Raw genomic sequence first — 19,932 nt, forward strand, 5'->3', positions numbered from 1 at the left:
CTGCAGGATAAAACACATTCAGTGTCATTATAGCAGTTGCCGTAGATGATGAAGTAAGATTTGCAGGCTGCTGATTTCTCTGTAGCATAACTGCAGAAGTCTTGTGTTTGAATTCAGAGTGTTTCCTAGCAGATGTGGAGCCTGTGCTGCAGGATCCACAGTAAGGGTCAGTGCTGGTCCCAGGGGGCTGTGTGTGGCTTTGTCAGCCCTGGCCCCATAACCATCCTGAGCTGCTGCTGCACATGAAGCCACTGACACTTCAGCAGCTGTACCCTCCTGCCCTGGTGCAAGCACCTCTTTGGACAGCTGTAGGTGCTGTTCCCCTTCTTGCTGATGGAAACTCAAAAGGTTTGGGAGGGGTGGATTCCCCCAGCCAGGCCATGGTGGTGCTGCAGGCCATGGAATCCCGGCTGGGTGCAGGAGATACAGGCACCATTGCTGCCAGCTGGAGGGATGAGCTTCCTGGGGATGGCATTAGATTTGACAGGAGTAGTTGGATATAGGAATGGCAGCATCATATTTGGTCCCACCTTGGCTGTTGTGATGGTAATTGATCCAAGGAGTTGCTGTATTCATGTGTGGTGGGGACTCTGCAGGTACCCCTCCCTGTTCCCGTTTCACACCCTCCCTGAGCTGTGAGTGACTTCTGTCTTCATTGTATTAGTTTGCTGAACGGGAGGAACGTGCAGGGTATGAATGTGATGGATTTGTGTTCTAGCTCTTTCCAGCTCTCAGCCCGTGACACCTCAGCAAGCCTGTAATCATAGTGTTTGTCATTGCTCATGGTATGTGCAGCCACACTGAGGGCCAGGAGTGAATCTGAGGTGGAACTTGACGCTTTCCACAGCACTGACTCCTTCCCTGATTAACAAATACTGAAGCGTACTGGCCAAATAACAGTACTGGTTTCCCGAAGGATATGGTTCCACAAATACAAAGGCATGGCCACTGGGCTCTGGCCAACTGTTCTCCTTGTGGCTGGGCAAGTTCATGCCAGGGAGCCACATCCTTTTACTAGTGTGATCATTATAAAAAACTTTTGCTGTCTAAACAGATAATCATCTGTATGTAGTAGGAGTTTTAATATACAGAATTCAATAGAAAAAGTTACAGCCTCTGGTTCATGGGAAAATTTACTATCAAGGGGTTATCTCAAGTTGTTCTTGATTTTTTTAGGTGCTTGCTTCCTTGCTTCTTCCAGTGCATCATATTTTTTAAGAAAAGTTTATTTTCTTCACTTTCAAAAAGCCAGAGAGCTCCAACTATCCATACTTAGCAGCTATTTCTCTGTGCTGTCACAGTAGTCTCCAACAGCCTGCACAGAAATATCAATGGCCTTGTGTTACTGTATTATGAAGGAATTTAAAAAAAATAGGAAGTTCTCCTGAAAATTCAGAATTTACTATTTTAAAGAAATAGGTTTTTAACACCACCATATTGCCCAGCTTGTTTTCCAAAAGTCACACAATTTTGTAAGAAACAAAAATACTGTTTAATAATAATCCATCAGTAACTGTGCACAAGAAACTGTAGCATGCGGATACTCTTATTCTGATGTATTTTAGTAAAAAAAATATTTTATACTGCTTGATTGGAGAAGTTACTTATTTTTAGGAATTCTGTTAAGCAGAAAAAAACATGTTAAAAATTAAAATTAATATAATTTTAATTTTTGTGAGAGATTAGGAGGTTTTATGCAGTACACATATGTGATTTTTGGTAGTGCTAATGTCTGTATTTGTTTTAAAATCCTACCTGTATGTAGTTAAATTCATGTAGAAGACACCGTAACGAGCAGTGGAGTTTAACTAGGTGAAGTGTCAGCGTGTATATTTGGATCATGTCCATGCTGAGGTCACAAAATACTTAAGCAAAAGTAACCAGCTCTTCCTGGAGAAAGGGAGAGACAAAGTAAAAAAGACTAATGAAGCTGGAAGTTGGAACTACAGCTTTGGGCTTTTTTGTGGTTTTATTGTTTTGTTGTTTTGGGTTTTTTTTAAATCACTTCTGCAAATCCTGCCTGCTCTGCTGCTTCCTGCTTCCAGACACAGCCTGTCTGACTGTGCCCAAGGACTGGAGACAGAAGCAGAGAGAAAAGAGGTGGAAACTGGAACGTGCAGTGTAGCCATGCAGACAGGCTCCACTGTCTGCCCTGCCCAGGATTAGAAGCAGTGAAAAGGAATTTCCTCTTTTCCCAGATTAAGGACACAGCAGCCGTGGTGTAGGGATGTAACAGTTCCATGAAAGATGCCTCACTTAACATGGTACCAGGTCAAACTGTGTAAAGGTGCACTTCCTTTAGCACACGAGAATTGGTGTTTATGTGGCAGAAAAGGAATAGTCCAGTTCAGTGTGTCCTTCAGGCTCAAGCCCATTTTGTCCTTGTTGTTTTTCCCAAGGTTTCAGCCGAGCAGCCCTACCATTTGGTTTGGTGAGGAGGGAGCTCTCCTGCGAAGGCTACTCCATCGACCTGCGGTGTCCAGGCAGCGATGTCATCATGATAGAAAGTGCCAACTACGGACGGACAGACGACAAGATCTGTGATGCTGACCCTTTCCAGATGGAGAACACAGAATGCTTCCTTCCAGACGCCTACAAAATTATGACACAAAGGTAAAAATACACAAATTGTGGTGAGGACTAACGAGGAAAAATATCTGCATTAATACAGAGAGAGGTGTATGCTGTAGAAGTGTTGAGCTGTGATTGCCACTTTGCTATTCAAGTAGATTGTTTCTATCTATTTAAAGGAAATAGAAGCTACCAGTTGTAATTAGAGGTTTGGGGTTTTTTTTACTTCTGTAAACAAGCATTAAAAAGCAGAAAGAGAACTTCAAGGAGAATGAAACTGTGCTCTTACTTGGAGATTCCCTGTCCTTGTCTTTCAGGGGGTCAAATAGCCCTGAGAATTGTTCCAAATGGCTGCTGTATTTTTCAGTAAATGCAGTAAATCCCTGCCATAGTTCCTAATAGTAGTTCCCTCCAATGGAAAATGTCATGTCCCTCCATGAAAATGTCATCCTGGCATGCAAATGATTGCATGTCAGGATGATTATATGTCATTATACATGTGTGTACGAGCATACATGTGCATACAAGTACAAGATAGTTCTTGACATTCAGAGGAGACAGACGGACCAACCAAGAATCATAAAGTCATTTAGGTTGAAAAAGACTTTTTAAGTTCATTGAAACCAACCATTAGCCTTGTGCTGCCAATTCCACCTCTAAATCATGTCCCCAACTGCCAATAAAAGCATTTTTATTACAAAAGGTGCATGAGAGCTCAGATTCACAGAAAGTCCTGTGCTAAAAGCTGTATATGGGCAGCACAGTCACCTACTACTAGACAGTTGTGGAAATGTCAGCACAAATAAGTCACTGGCACTGCTACCGGCTTAAACTAAAAGCCTGAATGAGTTCAGGATTGGTTGGAAGTTTTCCTCTCAGTATCTTTTCCTGGGGTGAGGAATCTGAATAAAAAGGGAATGGGAATAACCTGGAAGCTTTCTGGTGCCTGTACACAGATGTGTCAAATGAAATATGCAAGTTGTCCTGTCTTCTGTGCTCCATTTCCTCTGTTCTGTTTGAACATGGTAACACTTAGTCCCATGGTCACCTCTTAAAAACAGCCTTCCATTTTGATTTACTGATTCACTTAAGTTGTCATGGGTGGGACTCTTACAATTTTTCATCATTTTTATACAAACATGCAGATGTTTTTTACTTCTGTAGTCAAATATTTGGGCTGTATATCAGACATCAATTTCAAATGCTGGAGGTAAATTGAGGATATCAGGTCTTTTATTTCTTGTTCTGTGTTGAACCTGTGGCTTGTTGCTTGATCAGTAAGGGAAAGGCTCCATCGCTACACTGTTAAAAAGGTAATATAACTTCTTTAAATCATGTTTGAATTATCTTCTTGTGGTTTGACTTCGTAGTTGTTAATTAGATCAAGCCAGATTTCCATCGAGACTGCAGCAGCAGTGTCATCATCCTCTAATCTGTCAACTCCCTTTGAAACCACCTTCAATTGCTTTTGTAAATGTAGTGCCGCTCTGTAGACTTCCTTGTTGTGTAAAATGCATGTTGTGTTTTGATCAAAGTCTTCCTTATGTTCACTGCAAATATACAGATTAGGGTAGTGAGAGACAAATATAGAGGCACAATCTTGCTGAAGAGACATCAGACTGTTACTGAAAAGCTGAAATTTCAGTCTTTCCCTCTCAGTTAATCAGCTGTAAAAATATGATAGCAAAGTGCATTTTTACACTTCCCCCATCTTCTACTCTTATACTTTGTTCAACATTAAAATAAAATTGTAATCACATGTAGGACATTGGTTCAGATTATCTATGCTCAAAGTGTTTTTAGTTTTTGTTCTCTTTTTTTTTGTCTGAACAAATGGCAAAGATCATTTGACACTTTGCTTTCTATTTTTGTCTGACATTTATACCAATTTGAAGTTTGCTTTCATAGTTTTATTTCTTAGATCCTGTCATTAAGTAGAAAAGATATCTCTTGCTTATTTTTTTCCAAAATTGCTCAATTTTAGAATGTGCTATATTGCAAGCATAGAAGAATGTTGCAAACTTCTTATGAAATATTAAAAGTTCTTATACCTCATTTATTTGTAACTGCATTGGTGATTGAAATTTTTTGTTGTCTCAGGCAAATTGTTGTTTGGTACTCAGCACATGTCCTTGATCTGATATATAAAAGTAACACATCAGCTGTATTTTGATGGCAGCAATTGCATAGAAAAATCTAACCTGAAGGACTAACAGGTTCATTGGTTTTCCTTTTCATTTAATTGGTTAGAGCTTTTGATGCCAATGAAATCTTCTCTACCTTTAGAAATAAACAGCAATAGTTTCTATATTTCTACTTTACATCTTGCACTGTTTCCTTTTAAGAACCTGTTTTTATCACTTCAGTCAACTGTGTTACCACTGCATTTGAGCACTCAATTCGGTTTAGAGATACAGTTAAATGTAGTTCTGCAGCATTTATTAAGTGCTCATTATTCATTTGCAACATTAATCCACAGCTTTTGCAGAGCAACTACATTTTCTGCAATTACAAGGTGAAAACACTTGCTTAATGAGATCAATACTGTGAAATCTGAAGATTGAAAAATAAGATGAGGTTTCCAGTTTAACACAAAGGCATGTAATCACGTGCCCTGCTCCCCTTCCAGAGAATTTGAGATAGTAGCACACAGACCTTGCCAGTGTCCACTGATGCATCAGCTCCTCTTTCTCAGAATGAGCTGCTACTTAATCTTTTCTACCTCACCCTATTCTTTCTTTTCAGCAGTTCTCAAAAGATTTTTAACTTAATGCGTTCCTAGGAAGCCTGACTAGAACACTAATGACTTCATTGCTTTGCTTTTACCTCTGTAAAGTAGTTATTAAATTTTTAGTCCCTGATTGAAATTGCATCCCAATTATTCCAGAATAAAGTCTTTCAGATGTATTTAGATTCTATGTAAACTTCAGACTGGCACGGTTGAAATTAAAGCTTTGAAGAAGGAGTGTAGACCTTTAGAAAATCCTTCTCCTCTTTCACACTTCTCTGATAATTAACCCCAGCGTTTGCATACCATCAAGTTTGAGAGATTCTACCACATGCTGCAGTTCAGTACAGAAATAAGCTAATTTCTGGAATATTTGGTGAGCAAGTAGCATAAGTGAGTGGCAGAGGATCCATGTTTCACGCACGTTTTAGTTCTTAAAATAGTCCAACTCCTCTGTGCTCTGCTGTCCTTTAGCAGGGACAAATCTCCTCTGTTTCCTTTTCATTTAAAAAGAAATTAAATGAACAGGGAAGCAGAAGATGCAAAGCAGCCTGAGGAAATTGCTCTAGTTGCTTGCTCATAAAGTGCATTTTTGTGGCTGTATCACAAACTGTCATGAAACTTTGAAGTTGATAAGGCTAATACTGCTTTTTATAGGCGCAGCAGAGATTTGAAAATTAACAACATAAAATTTACTTATGACCTTGTATTATCCATTTCTGTGGCAAGCAGATTGCAGGTGGATCTTGTGAGTTCTGTTCAAACCGCCTGGGTGTTTCATTTTGTGTCTCCAGTGTCTCCTGTGGTCTGGACCATAGGTAAAAGAATAACAGATATTTAATAGATATTTCTAAATATGTACTTAAAATATATTTCAAATCAAAAGTCTCTTATGTATGTAATTTTATAGTGGAATAATAAGATGCTAAGATGGATTCTTGCATGCTGGGACTATTAATTTTAAATTACAATTAGGGGTTGTTTAGTAGGAGTCATTTTTCCTAGTCCTAAATTTTTTGTTTAGAAGTTCAGGGTTATTTGTTGTCACAATTGGATAATGATCTTTGTGATTCCAGGACAGTGCAATTAGATTTTTTTTTTAATTGACTATGTATTTAAATATATACTTGGATGGTGTGGCAGATATAATTTGGAATTATATCATTTTAAATCTTGATAAACGCCATATTTAAAAAATGGTGGGTCTGTTCCAATCTGTACATTTTATTTTTTAAGCAATTGTAGTTATTACTATTGTTGGGACTAGTAGAAAATTAGTATTTTTTATTTAAAGAAAATGAAGCCTATTCACTCAGAATCTATGGAATCATTCACATAGATGAAAAATTCAAACATTTACTTTTGACAGCCAAATAATATTAAGTTCAGAAGGAAAACACTTTTCCCCTTGTAATACAGGCTAAAATACCTTGAATTTTTAAATAGGAACTCTGTGTTCTCTGATCTGATACCAAGAGTATTGTAAACACTGAAAAGAAGAAAATCCAAAATGTTTAGACTTCTTTTTCAGACCATGTAAACATCTGCATTAAAAAAAAAAAGTAGTCTCACATTGGAATATTCAGTTTATTTTGGATCTAGTTTTTGATCTGCAACAAAAAGGCAGTTATATCAGTTTTGCACTGAAATAGCCTTTAAATTCTATTTTCACCTACAATTTATACTATAACTGTGGCTTTTGTGTACTTTATATCTTTACTAAGCATATTTAATCCATATAATTTTGCTTTCCAAATGTGCACAAACAAGGCAAACCTCATTTTCCATACATAAGCTTAAGCATAAAAATATGTCAGGTATAATAGATGAACTTAGGCAACTGTCAGTTTTTTTAGATACTCTTGCCTTTTAAAACATTACTGTAGAAAAGTAAAGGGATTGAAAGAGGAATAAATCCTCTTCAGCAGTGTTTGTTTTTCCTGTTGCATCTATCCTGTCCTATCTATAGCATAAGCAACACATGTACCTTCAATTACCATGTCCATCATGACACCAGTGAGGAGTTCACGCCTGGGTTTTTGTTACCATGAACTTTTCTCCCATGGCAATGCTCGTAACCTGTTGTGTCCATCATCCCTCTGCGAGACAGCTGCACTCCAGCAGAGGGTTTTCACAACGTGAGCAACGCACCCCTGCCCTGCTGAGTGACCAAGGCAAAGCTGAAGGAAGCAGCACATACATTCCTTCTCCCAGGATTTACTTTTCCTTAATGCGTCCCATGGGAGATGTTCATTCTTTTCCATCTATTCACACGTCCAAGAAATAGGTCATTTTGAAAACTCCTATATATAAAGGAGTGAGACATTTTTGAAAGAAAACAAAATGATTTCTATTTCAAAGAAGACTCATCTCTCAAGCCCTCTTTCCTGTTCCTGCTTGTCAGGTCTGCAGAAAGCACTGTCACACCATATTAGTGTCCTTTCAAATGAAAACAAGTTTGGTCTGTCCTGTAATGTGAGTGGATGAAGCAAATCTTCTACTGGACTGCAAGCTTGGGTGAAATCTATAACCGATGAATCTCATTCATTGTAGCAAAAAGGTGTGATCAAAAGGAAACTTGGCACAGGGTGCTTTGCTGATAGAATGCAGAGCCTGCTGTGGGTCACTGCAGATCTGAATTCCAGCCTGTGCAAGATTTCCAAAGAGAAGCATTTCAGAGCCTCTTTTAAAAACAGCTCCTTCAGCGCCCAGGGTTGATTCAGTGTTTAAACTGCAGCACACTTCAGATTGGCATTTCTTGGTGGTATGACTTACAGCCTTTTTCATGGGCTGGATTTCGTCCTTTGCCGTTTGGAGCTGCCTGTATTTGAGGCAGTGGCACACTGCACTTCGGGGGTCTGCCAGGCTTAGGCAAGGGCTCTGCTGACCCCTGCTGCTATCCTTGCTTTTCCCTTGCTTTTCCTTCTGCAGCAGCAGAAGTTTGTCTCTCTTTGCTAAAGATACTATCAGGTGAAAAGTGTTTTTGAATAAGAGATACAGCTTGCCTTTTTCTGCTTTCTGCATGTCTTTTTCCTTTTTCATGTCAGAGAAATCCCACTGCTGATGACAGGGTACACAGGCTGTTGTGCATCGGGTACGTTCTTGGAATTTGCACACATTGTAAGTTCTGTCGTACTGATGCTGATCTCACAAACGAGGACTTTTTGCTTTGGCCTGCCAGTGCTTTCTGTTCCAGCTTGCTTATAACAAAACATTTGCCATACAACATCATTAACATTAGATGTTTTTTTCTTAAGCACCCTTTTAAAACTAAGACTTCTGTTAATCTGAAATAGTACAGCAGTCAACCCTGTGACTATTTTGATGCAGCAGAAGCTTAAAATGCTCTTTATTGTGAAACTAAGCTTTTCATGCAAGCTGTGGCCAGATTGATTTTTGTTTTGCTTTCTATGTGTTAGTCACAAGACTTAGTTATGACTTAAATACGAAGAAAAAAGCAGAAATATGTGTAGTCTGTTTTCATGAACAAGGCATAATCACAGAGCCTAGAAGGTTCCTGAAACACAGCACAGTCCTTGGTGTTATTACAGCAGGAAACAGTAATACCCATGACTGAAAAGAACCTTTTCTGACATTGTGTATTTTCACTATCATTAATTCTTAATGTGAAAGTAGTAGGTCTAGTTTTACTCATTAAAAATAGTGGGATTTGTTAATGGGGTTGTTCTATCATGGCATTACTTAGTAAATGAAATAGAAATCCTCATATTACAAGGTTCTTAGCAGTCAGGTGAGGGGAAATAGCTGTCAGTGGTACTTGATCATCATTTTGCAGTGTGTTCTATTTTAATTTCCTGCAGAAGAAATTTTACTACACACGTGCAAACACATAACACATGGGGCAGTAGTCGCGACATTGGACAGGCTACAAAGGAAACAACAAAAGGATCGTTCATCCCAACTAATTACATTTAAAATTTAGATTTAGTTTGCTTAAAAAAACATGGGATTCATTATTTTACTAGGGTGTAGCTTGATATTCTATTTAGTGTTTTCATATCTTATATTCAAGTAGTTTTCTTCCTTTATTATTGGCAAAACCACAATCAAATTCTTCTTAAGTCAGCGTATCTCTTATCTGGCAGGATCATATATACACACTCATCAGTGTTTCCTTGCTATTCATGGAGTGAAAATAAATGTAACTAACTATACATATATATACATAAAATTTTAAGTATTTTATGCTGTTGCTTGTGTATTTGAGCTTCATATAAAATACATCCTTCAGCCTGTGATTTTCTTGTGGCTTTTTTTCTGCTTGCTGAAATGGGTTTTACTAGGTGTGCACACTGTTTAGCCCAGTTAATCACGTACTATATGTTTTGGGTATATAATTGCCTCTCTTAGTAATTTGCTAATTTTTTAGAGAACTTGACTGAGACAACATTGCTTAACCTTCAGCACCTTTCAGTTGAATTTTGTGTCATCTTGAATGAGTTTGCATGAATTTTACATGGTTTTCATATTTCTAGTCTAGCCAATATAAGTTCCTGGTTCAGTTGCAGTCAGAACTTTATTATTAAAAAGTTCTAATTTACTTATATATTACTGCACCAAATTTAGTTCATATAGAATAATAATGTAATTGTTGAAGCCTATTAATTCCTCCCACCCCAATAAAACCTCTATAATATTTAGCCAAAACAGCTACATTATCTGATAAGTTGATTTAGGACTTTATACATGTGTTCATATAGCCATTTATCTCAACCCTTTCTGAGGAGACCTTTATTAAGCTGTGATGACTGCTGAATATGAAATGTAACCAAGATTATTTTTTTATTCAAATATAATTTAAATATTCATCAAAGAGGAGTTATGCTTGAAACTGACAGAGACTATTAACATCAAAAAATATAATTAACTGCACTGGGTATCATGAAGCAGAGTTAGCCAAATAGCCGAGAGGTCTAATTGCTCTAGAGTCTGAGAAGCAATAGTTTTATTTTATACTTTTGCTGTGGAATTAATAGTGATGTGGTTTCCTACGCGAGGCAATTAAAAGCTGCCTGTTAAGGTTCATTGCACTATAGGAAATCTGTTGAATATCACTTAGTAAACAGAACTGACATGGAAAAGGTACATGAAGATGGGCAGAGCAGGGTATAGATCATAAATTAGGACAGATTAATATGAATTAAATATATGTAAGTAAATTATGAGTACTTTCTAGTGTTAAAAGTCAGCAGTAGCCATGAAAGTGAAAAGTTTTCATTAGTAACACAAAGGAAATGGAATTTAAAGATTATTACAGTGCAGATGTTTAATTCAGAGTAAAGAAATAGAGGAGTAACATGGGTTTAAAAATTAAAAACTATCTACAGAGTAGTGGAGAAATTAGCAGATCTCATATTCTGTAAATGTCTTTCTGCCACAGAATAATCTCCTACTTGCAATAAAAAGAACCTTCTGACCTTTGTGGCTCAATTAAGCTTTTAGTTGTATTCAACAAGAAGAGTCTTCTTTATTGAATCCCATAGATTCTGCCTGTGCCCAGAGTATACATTCTAAAAAGGGATGGCCATATTCGTGGTATTTTGACATTAATGAGGTTGCTGAAATGGAAGAGTTTAAGGATCAAAGATACAACCAATGGTGCTATTTTACAGCATTTCTTTTTTTTTTTTCTCTAATAATAAAATTGCAATTTAATTGCTTAATAAATGGGCCATGATTACTGAGAGACACAGATAATTTCCCTCTTTCCATTTTATCTTCTCCATATTGCAGAACAATAATTAGCAAAAATACTACTATCACAAATGAAAGAAGTTTTCTTTCTTTTTTCCTTTGTGTAATAACTGTGAATGAAGGGAGTTTGCATATGTGTCCTTTAGTCTAGTATGATACTCAGCTTCTGTGGTTTTTAGGAAGCAATCTAAACAACTAATGTCATACTGGTAAAATAAAATCACACAAAGAATTCAACTAGAATTCCTGCTTTATATAAAGATTGGCTGCCTGTTTCATACATTATTTAGCAGGCTTACCCTGTTTATATCAGTGACATAAGAGTGCGTGCTACTTTCTCAGAAGAGTGCTGTCTTTGCCGCTTCACAGCACAGTGCCTTGTACTCCCAGGCTTGCACATGGTGTTAGCAGATATTTAAAGCACTTCAGCTTAACATTTTATAGGTCATGATGAACTGAGCCTATAAAACAAGTTACTGCAATGAAGTTAATGCAGTCTTAAGAGTGTTACATAGACCGAATACTCAATATTCAGGATATTTTTAGCCTACTGTAGACATGTCAATGGGAAGGAAAGGTTCTTACCACAAGGAATTCTTTTCCATGTCCAACCTGATTTACAATACACTTACAGTACAGAAGTCTTACTACAAATTTACTACTGAAAGCCATTTTTTTCCAGGTTTACCTGGTAGTACAGTAACTATAGGAACCTTTGAATTTCAAATTGTTCTGCTACACATACACACATACACATGCAAAACAGAAAAACAAGAAAAGAAATTAGTCAGAAAAATAATTTAATTGGGCAAGCTGTTCTGACCAAAGTCATGCACATTGAACACCTTGGAGGAAGAACTCTAAACTCCTTCTCAGTGACATCAACCTGTACAATGTTTCATCTGGCAAGATGTCTATTTTGCTGTTGTAGGTTCAAAGGCATCTATATTCCTTTCTTAGTAGTAATCTATGATCTTAAACCTTACTGTTCATTGCTTCTTAGATACCTTGCTTCTTGTGATATAGGTCTATATAATGAAGAAGCAATTTGGAAATATATTTAATACGCACATTTTTGCACCACTGTAAAATTGTTTTGCCATAACTCAAGAGTTTGTCCTCTGTCTATTAAATACTTTCTTTTAGGCTGAATTGTAAGTGTAGCAATAACGTGACAGTTCTCAACCCATAATCTTTCCCTGTTTACTGAATTTATTACAGACATTGAGTTCAACTCTACTGTTACACTCATGAAACTGTAGGTGTTTTCTCATCTAGGAGGTAGCAGCAGTGATATTACTTTCAGTATATTATTCTGGTGCCAGCATCACTGGTGGGTATGAAAAACATAATTTACTTTGTGTATTTAGCTTTCTTGGATAATTTTGCTGCCTTTTTGACAGAGATACAGCAAAAGAACACCTCCTGGAGTCACATTTAAAACAGGAGCACTTTGGGTAATGTACTGTAGACAGAACACGTATGAGTTAGAGCTCACTTATCGTGAATGCTATCAGCAGTGCCTTGTTGCTTTCTTATCAGCCACTTCCTGCTGTCAGCCCAGTGCTTATTTCAATAGTAAAGGATTTGCATCAAATGTAACACAGTATTATGTATGGCTAACATGCGGTTTTTAATTGTGCAGGCACACGAGACTCCTTCAGTGGCAGGCAGTTTCATAAAAGGATTAGATCATTAATATTTTTGACATAATTAAAGATTATCTGTGCATTGACAAAGAGAAGCCAGTGAATTTTCTGATGTATGTTTTAAAGTGGTGAATCTGCTTGGCCTGTGTAAAAACCAGCTGCAGAATAGACAGGATTTTTGCAGATGTGGGAACAAGCAAACCGAAGCATTCCCTTAAATTTCATTGGGCTCAAAAGTGGAAGTTCCAGGAAACAGAGAGTGCACAGTTCAAATGAGTAACTTAATCCCTTAACTTTGGATTGCATAGAAAAACTGGGATTGTGCTTTCCAAGTTAGAGCAGCATACTTTTGCAGGGGAAGTCCTATACCTGGAAGCCCTGCTAGCTTTCCAGATGATAATTAGATCCAGACATCACTGTGGGTAATGAATAACAGTGCTTTTGTGACAGGCATTCCTCTCAGAAGAAAAGAAAGTACTCGTAGTGAGGACTCTCAGACACATTTTAATAGGAAATGACACCACTGTTAGAGAGTTGATTAAAGATCTACCAAGGGACAACACTTCTGGAAAAAATCAGCAGATGAAATGAGAAAAGTTGTAATTTTATTATTAGTTATCAGTTAAATACGTGTAACTTTAAGGCCATGAAATCTGTAGTAAAAACTATGAAAAAAAAGGACTGTATCTTCTTGCTAGCCGATTGCACTTTTATAAATCTCTTAAAATAACCAAATTGTCTTTTGCCTCTTGCTCAGCATTTTGCTCTGAGTTCTGTTGAGCTGTATAAATGAGTCACTCTGCAGCCTTATGGAGTTGGTGGATATGCAGCAGTGGGCACATGGCCTCTGTTGATGAAAATGATAACCCAAAAAGGGGATATTCCCTAAGGCAAGTTTACAAAAAACAATTTATTCTTTTTCACCCTGTAAAACTCATCTTACATGCAGGATCTCTTGCATTATTACAAACTCTAATCCTCTGAGTGGGTAATTAACGGACCAGAAAAGCCATTTGTGGAAAGAAAGAGCCATAAGGGTGAAAAATATTTCTCTGCTGAATGATCTTTAAGGAGTAAATAATTACAAGAGTGAGAGGTTTGGGATGACCAATCTAAATCTGAACATAATTAGGATGAACACAGTTTGAAAATCGAAGCAGTTGGCATGTGCAACAATTCTCATTTCAGAAGACTAATTAAATATTTAAAAGCCCAAAACCCCTCACTATTCACAGAAAAATAGCCTGCCACAAAAGGGTCTGTAACTTTGCAGATAATTAGGAAGGGTTATAGGGGAAAAATCACGGATTGGCTCCAAGGTTCTGCAAGGTCATGTCTTATTATGGTGTATCTTTTATATGGTCTGATAACAAGATCTTGCTAATTTAATCTAAGTAGGGCATCCCATAGCGATTTCCCATTTCCCTTGTTAAAAATATGATTATTTTTCCATATGCTGACTGCAATAGGTGAACATTTTTGTAAATAATTTCTCCTAATTGATACAGGCTATAATATTTTTAATTATTCAAAGTGGATGCATGTGTTAAAGTTGAGTTGGGGTTGTGCCCACTGCATGCCTCATGTGAAGTTGTCCTCAGCCTGCCTGTTGCACAAGGAAACCAAAGGACTCTATGGAATCTGGTTGACCCAGTGGCCAGTTCTGTAAATGACTAAATCTTAATTTCCTGTTAAGAGGCAAAATAGTTTTTTGTTGAATATGCATTTCTGTATGCAGAAAAGATGTTTTAAACTCAGGAGAGCCATAGCAAATCAAGCTGAATATGTATTGCGCAGACCTGGAGATCTGGTGGAAGTGTGAGCATTGAAAGTGTATGAAGGCTTCTGTTTCAAAAGTTGCAGTAACAAATCATACCTGTCATCTAAAATACATTATTTTAGTAATTAAAGTGGGTGTTTGTTAAAAATGTATTTCAGATCTGTGCAAATTAACGTGAAGGATAAGGCTACATGTTTTCAATATTGTAATTTTCAAAGTTACTCATTTAATAATGACTCAGAAGCTGTCTTAAGTTACATAACTTTTAGCTACGTTATGAATATGGTCCATGCCAAGCCATGGATAAAAAAGATCAACTATGCTGCAAAAAAAGAATTCTAAAGGGTTTTTACTGTTATCCTATACTCTCTGCCTGGTAGTCTCTTCTCCTGCAAGTCTGTTGCAGTGTTATTCCTAAGGATCAGACACTGTGCTTCAGGATTTTCTATTGGATTTTCTATAGCTCTGCTCTAGCACTGTGCCTCTGAAATAAATGCCCCTTCTTAAAGCTCTGGGTTTATTCAAAGCCCCACGTTTCTCCCCTGAAACCTGCTCAACACGCGAGGCATGATGCTGCACTCGTGCTCATTCGGTGTGAATAATCTGTGCAAATTGCTCAGATACGACGATGCTGCACTACTAAAGTTTTCATTAGTAAGTAAGCATAGCTGCAGGCTATTTATTTTGTCTAAATGGTGAAACATTTAATTGGATCTTTTGAACTTATTACTTTTCAGCAGTGCGGATCTGCTTGGCTTAGTTGGTGTTCTAAGATGTGCACTGCCCGTAATCCCACGCTGCAGCTTGCTTGCAAATATGCATGCATGTAAATAATATGGAAATTATTATTATGATGAAAATTACTGTATTTACATTTCTTCTTCCTCAGGTGGGGTTGCATTAGAAACATTTTCTCTAAAGAACAGGTCTCTTCTGCTTCATATTGTTATGGGATTTGGGTTTCTCCCCACAGACCTCACCAGGAGATTTCTATTTACTTTGCACACCTTATTGCATCTTTGATACTTACTTTTACTGTCCTTGATTTACAGCCATTTCCTCACAAACTCTGATTGTTTTGTAGGCCTTTGGTGTAAGTGGTAGAAAATAGCAGAGATAGAAAAGCAGGATTATAAAAGTACCTAAAAATATCAAGAGAAAGCAGGAGTTATGTATTCCACTGGAAATCCACTTTCTTTTTCCTTTTTCTTTTTTTTTCCTTCTCCCTGTTTTATCTGATGCTCCAGTTTCAGGTTAATGATAACCCCATAATAATAGCATTTACACCAGTAAGAAAAGTATTAGAACAAGGATGAACTGTAACAAGAAAAACTATTTCTGATAGCTTAGATGTGAGTAAGTGAGAAGATTCCTCATTTTAACAGTGACTGCTTTGAACTTAGAAACATGAATACTAAAAGGCAAATGGGTCATAACTAAATGTATTAAAGTTGTAAGAAGAGGTTGAAAGCAAGATATATAGTTAAATTACTTCACCATGCAAGTCTGATACACATTCATTGACAGTGAATCAGACAGAGTAATTCTAAGAAAAGGCCTATGGGAGTTGCATATTTTAGGCTGTGTTTTATTGTCTATTTGGGGTTTTTATGCTTAATGTGTACCCTTAGACTCCCACAAGATTACATTGTAAAAAGAAAGCACAATTAAATATTATTGCAATTTTTTATTGGGCAAATGGAAACAAGGCTATGGGACACCTTCTCCTACAATATTAATTATACACTATTTAGCTTCCTTATATGTGTTTACTTGGTAATTAGGAAGATTCAACAAATCATCAGTATTATATTTTGAAAGAAAACAGAAGGAAAAAAACACCTTTTTTTTCTTCACCCCAAATATTTTTCATCCAAATCTCCCAGATTTATTACTGTAATGGTCATGTTGCCAAATGTATAGAAAATCCTAGGGCTGGTTCATGAATTTTCAACCCAGGTTGTAGGACGCCTCACTGCTTTTGCAATCATAGGTGTGTCACCAATATCTAGACACAGCTCTTATGGCTAAATTCTGCTATCATACCTGCTCATGTATCTCCTTTTGTCTTTTTAATAATGAAAACTGCAAAGCACAGTTCACTAAATCCATTTCCTCTTTGAGCTCAGTAAAATAGGTGCTATTTCCTTTTTGCATGCTCATTCCCCTATAATAGTCTTGGGGCTTCTAAATTGAAAATAATTTTAAAAAATTCTTACAAATTAATGAGCAATGTTGTCAGGCCAGTCCCAGGATTATAGATCTATCTTTAGGGGCGTGCAGCTCTGTAGGATGTGTGCACTCACCCTGCATGGGAAGGGTAGTGGAAACAGCAGTGATGGTTGACCAATCCTCCTTCAAATCCAGGCTTTATAGGAAGGCTGGATTTTCACAGCGGTCTTTTTTCCAGGCTTTGGTTTGGCTTAAATTGCTAACTCATTAGGTCTCAGTACATAATAAGGTATGGCTTGTGAGGTGAATTTGAAACTCAGAATTTAAATACATGCCTGTAAATTTATCTACTGCGCCATTTCTTTGTGCATACTTATATATCAAAACATCTCTAAAATAAAATCTCTGTTCTCCATTTTACATGTAAGTTTTGCAATAAAACGTAGCATTTAAGGAATATCTGATGTCTTCATGCATCTGTAACTTTGCATTTAATGACAGGAGTGGAGGTTTAGTGAATACTCATACAAAAGCAAAACCACATCTCACATGGCAGTTGTAGACCATTAGGAATACAGCTGTAAAGACAGCTACTTACTTTGGGTAATGAGGTTCAGGGATTTTGCAGTGTAAGTCATCACATGAAGTGCATTCATCCTGTATTCCCATATCTTTTCACTCAGACTGCAGCTCACCAGGGTGAATAAGGAACAAGAAGACCATATGGAGTATGTGGTGCTGCAGCTCAGAGTTTACGTGCCTCGAGTGGTGTTTAAGCAGGTTGCTGCAGGCGATATGCAGGAACATGCCATCGTGCTGGCTTTTAAGTGTTTAATCAATATGCTGAAAGAGAAATATCAGAACTGGCTTGAAAGTTTCAAAACATACCAAGATAGTTTTTTTAATGTATCAACTATGTTACTAAAAATTAATTTTACCTATTAAATGTGATTTATAGTGTATCTCTTTTTAAATAGTAAATTACATGTGACTGTGTTTGCATTTCACCCTACTTAAGGAAACACTACCTACACAGAAATACAGCATTAGGAATACCCAAAATTATTTTGATAGGTTTTTTCTGGCTATACATTGATCCATATCCTTTTCAAAATATCATGATGTTTATGTTACTATCTTTGTCAAAGTTGTGTATGCAAAACAAAAGCATTTGAAGGATACATTATTTCATACGTACCTGATTTTTGCAAACTGCAAGACCCACTTGTTAAGGATCTGCGTGTATCTTTCTGTGTCAGATGTGACTTGCCCACAGAGATGACCTCTTCCCTCAATCAGTTTTGATCCATGCAGTGCTAATGTCTTTCCAGAATCTGTTTTTCAGATCCCAGTGCTTCACTTTCTGATCCAGTCATAATACACTGAGGTTTTCATTTTAATGCTGGAGTATTTGTTCAAGTCCATAGATTGTGCGTTTTTAATCTTCCTTAGAACAATGGTGAATAATGGCCCTTGGCAGGAGATAATGAAATTTTCTTAATTTATATTTTCAAGCAGAATCTTCAATTGAAAATGGCATCCTATGGCCTGCAGACATAGCTCTAGTGCAGGTTTCAGGGGAGCTGTAATAATAATGCAGTGCCAGCAGTGACGAGGAATGATAGGACAGTGAAGAAGCAATTTAAGAAAGAAAAGAGAATGTACCAAAGCTTTATTGTAGCATATCTAATGATCTGCTGAAGATTCCCAATAGCTTTGGGAGCATGACAGGAGAAACTAATGTTATCTTGCCAAAACAGAAGCCCCTGCTTAATCAGCAGAACAAGATTATTGATTAAAACACCTCGCACAATAGATTGCACATGGAATCTCATCTCCATACATTGCACATGAAAAAGTGCAATAATAAGCATAAGGTAATAATCATAATAATAAAAAAAAAAGCAAAAGCAATTTGTTGGGAATTGTACAAGTCAAGATTAGAGTTGAAATACAAACAAATTATCATGGAAAATACAGCTGTCCTTATAGCTGAGCAGAGAGGATGGATGCAGCAGGGACAGGGCTGCATCATGAGCAGAAGATAATACCGGCCCTGCTGGAGCTGCTTTACTTTCCTTTTTCTTTCTGTATTCATCTGAAATGTGAAGGGCCATTCCTCATTTGCACAGTCTTCTTCCTGAGGTGAAAGGAGTTCAGACATTATACTGTAACTGTTAATTAAACACTCCATTTGATTTTTAGATTACTCTAAGTGATGCATGTGCATTATGAAGATGTAACCTTTCTTCATTCATACTAAAATGCAGAAGGAACGCGTGTCAGAGTACACAATTGCTCCTTGCATTCATGAGAATAGTGATAATTCCTGCATTTCCCCTTGCAAAAGTGTTGTCACTGCTAGCACAAGAACCTGAATTATCATTCTTTCATTACTGCAGTTAGTCCTTCCTAACTAGCATTTCAATTTTAATTAATACATTGCCTCTCCTAAGTTAACTGAGTTATACAGACTTCTTTGCTGATCTGCTGTATTTTCTTGTAAATGGCAAAGTCATAGTGTCATAAATCTTTCTGAATATTGTGAATTCTTCTAGAGTGGGAAAACATTTCTCAGTGTGCAATCGTATGAATTTTAAGATTGTGCATAATCCCCTGAAAAAATGTCCATATTTTAACATATACCGGGGAAGCATGCAGTTAGGTAGATTGCAGAATGCTTAAATGGTATTTAAAACCTACAGAGAACTTAAACACTAGATTACAAACACTGAAACACCAGAGTATGTGTGATTTGTCTTCTTAACTTCGCAGAAATTACAGCTGGTTTGTATCACACCTTCATTATAACAATTCTGAAAGAGTTTGAATAGAGAGACCAATTAACAATATATCACGTAGAAAAAATAACTTTGGCTAAAATGAATGAGCGACTCCAAGGTATTCATCAGTTCAAGTTTGGATTTTTAATTTTTTTTTTCCCTAATGGTGTCTAGGCTAATTTTGCAATTTCCAAGGCACTTTATTTCTACAATATCCTTGTTTTGGAGAATCTTGTGACACAAAAGGTTCTTGCCCATTACAAAAATAAATGGGCCACCAGATTTAAGGAAATAGTGGAATATTCTCTTCTTCAAGCACAGTGTTTCTAAGTGTAAAGGTTTCTTAAAATTATAAAGTTCTGCTGTAGCAGTGATGAGGTAGCTTTGATAATCTGTAGCCACGTAGGATAATCTACTGTTTAGTGCTATTTTGTGGAGAGTGGAGTCTCTTTTATCTGATGTGTTACAGAATTTGGGGCTTCTTGTCCTTAAGAAGCTCAGCTGAAACCCTTACGAGTTTCTAAAATGGTTTTT

At 37.0% G+C, this 19,932-nt stretch overlaps 1 protein-coding gene across 17 annotated transcripts in view; it reads left to right on the forward strand.

Moving 5' to 3' along the window:
• ADGRL2 (adhesion G protein-coupled receptor L2) overlaps positions 1-19,932 on the forward strand; it is a 309,215-nt gene that overhangs the window by 235,977 nt on the left and 53,306 nt on the right. For all 17 annotated transcript variants that reach the window (XM_039727088.1, XM_039727105.1, XM_039727087.1 and 14 more), the window contains one exon: positions 2,400-2,613. In XM_039727088.1, coding sequence (XP_039583022.1) covers positions 2,400-2,613 — 214 coding nt within the window. The remainder of the gene's footprint in view (positions 1-2,399; positions 2,614-19,932) is intronic.

Source organism: Passer montanus, unplaced genomic scaffold, assembly GCF_014805655.1.
Source record: "Passer montanus isolate IOZ18808 unplaced genomic scaffold, ASM1480565v1 scaffold60, whole genome shotgun sequence".
NCBI lineage: Eukaryota > Metazoa > Chordata > Aves > Passeriformes > Passeridae > Passer > Passer montanus.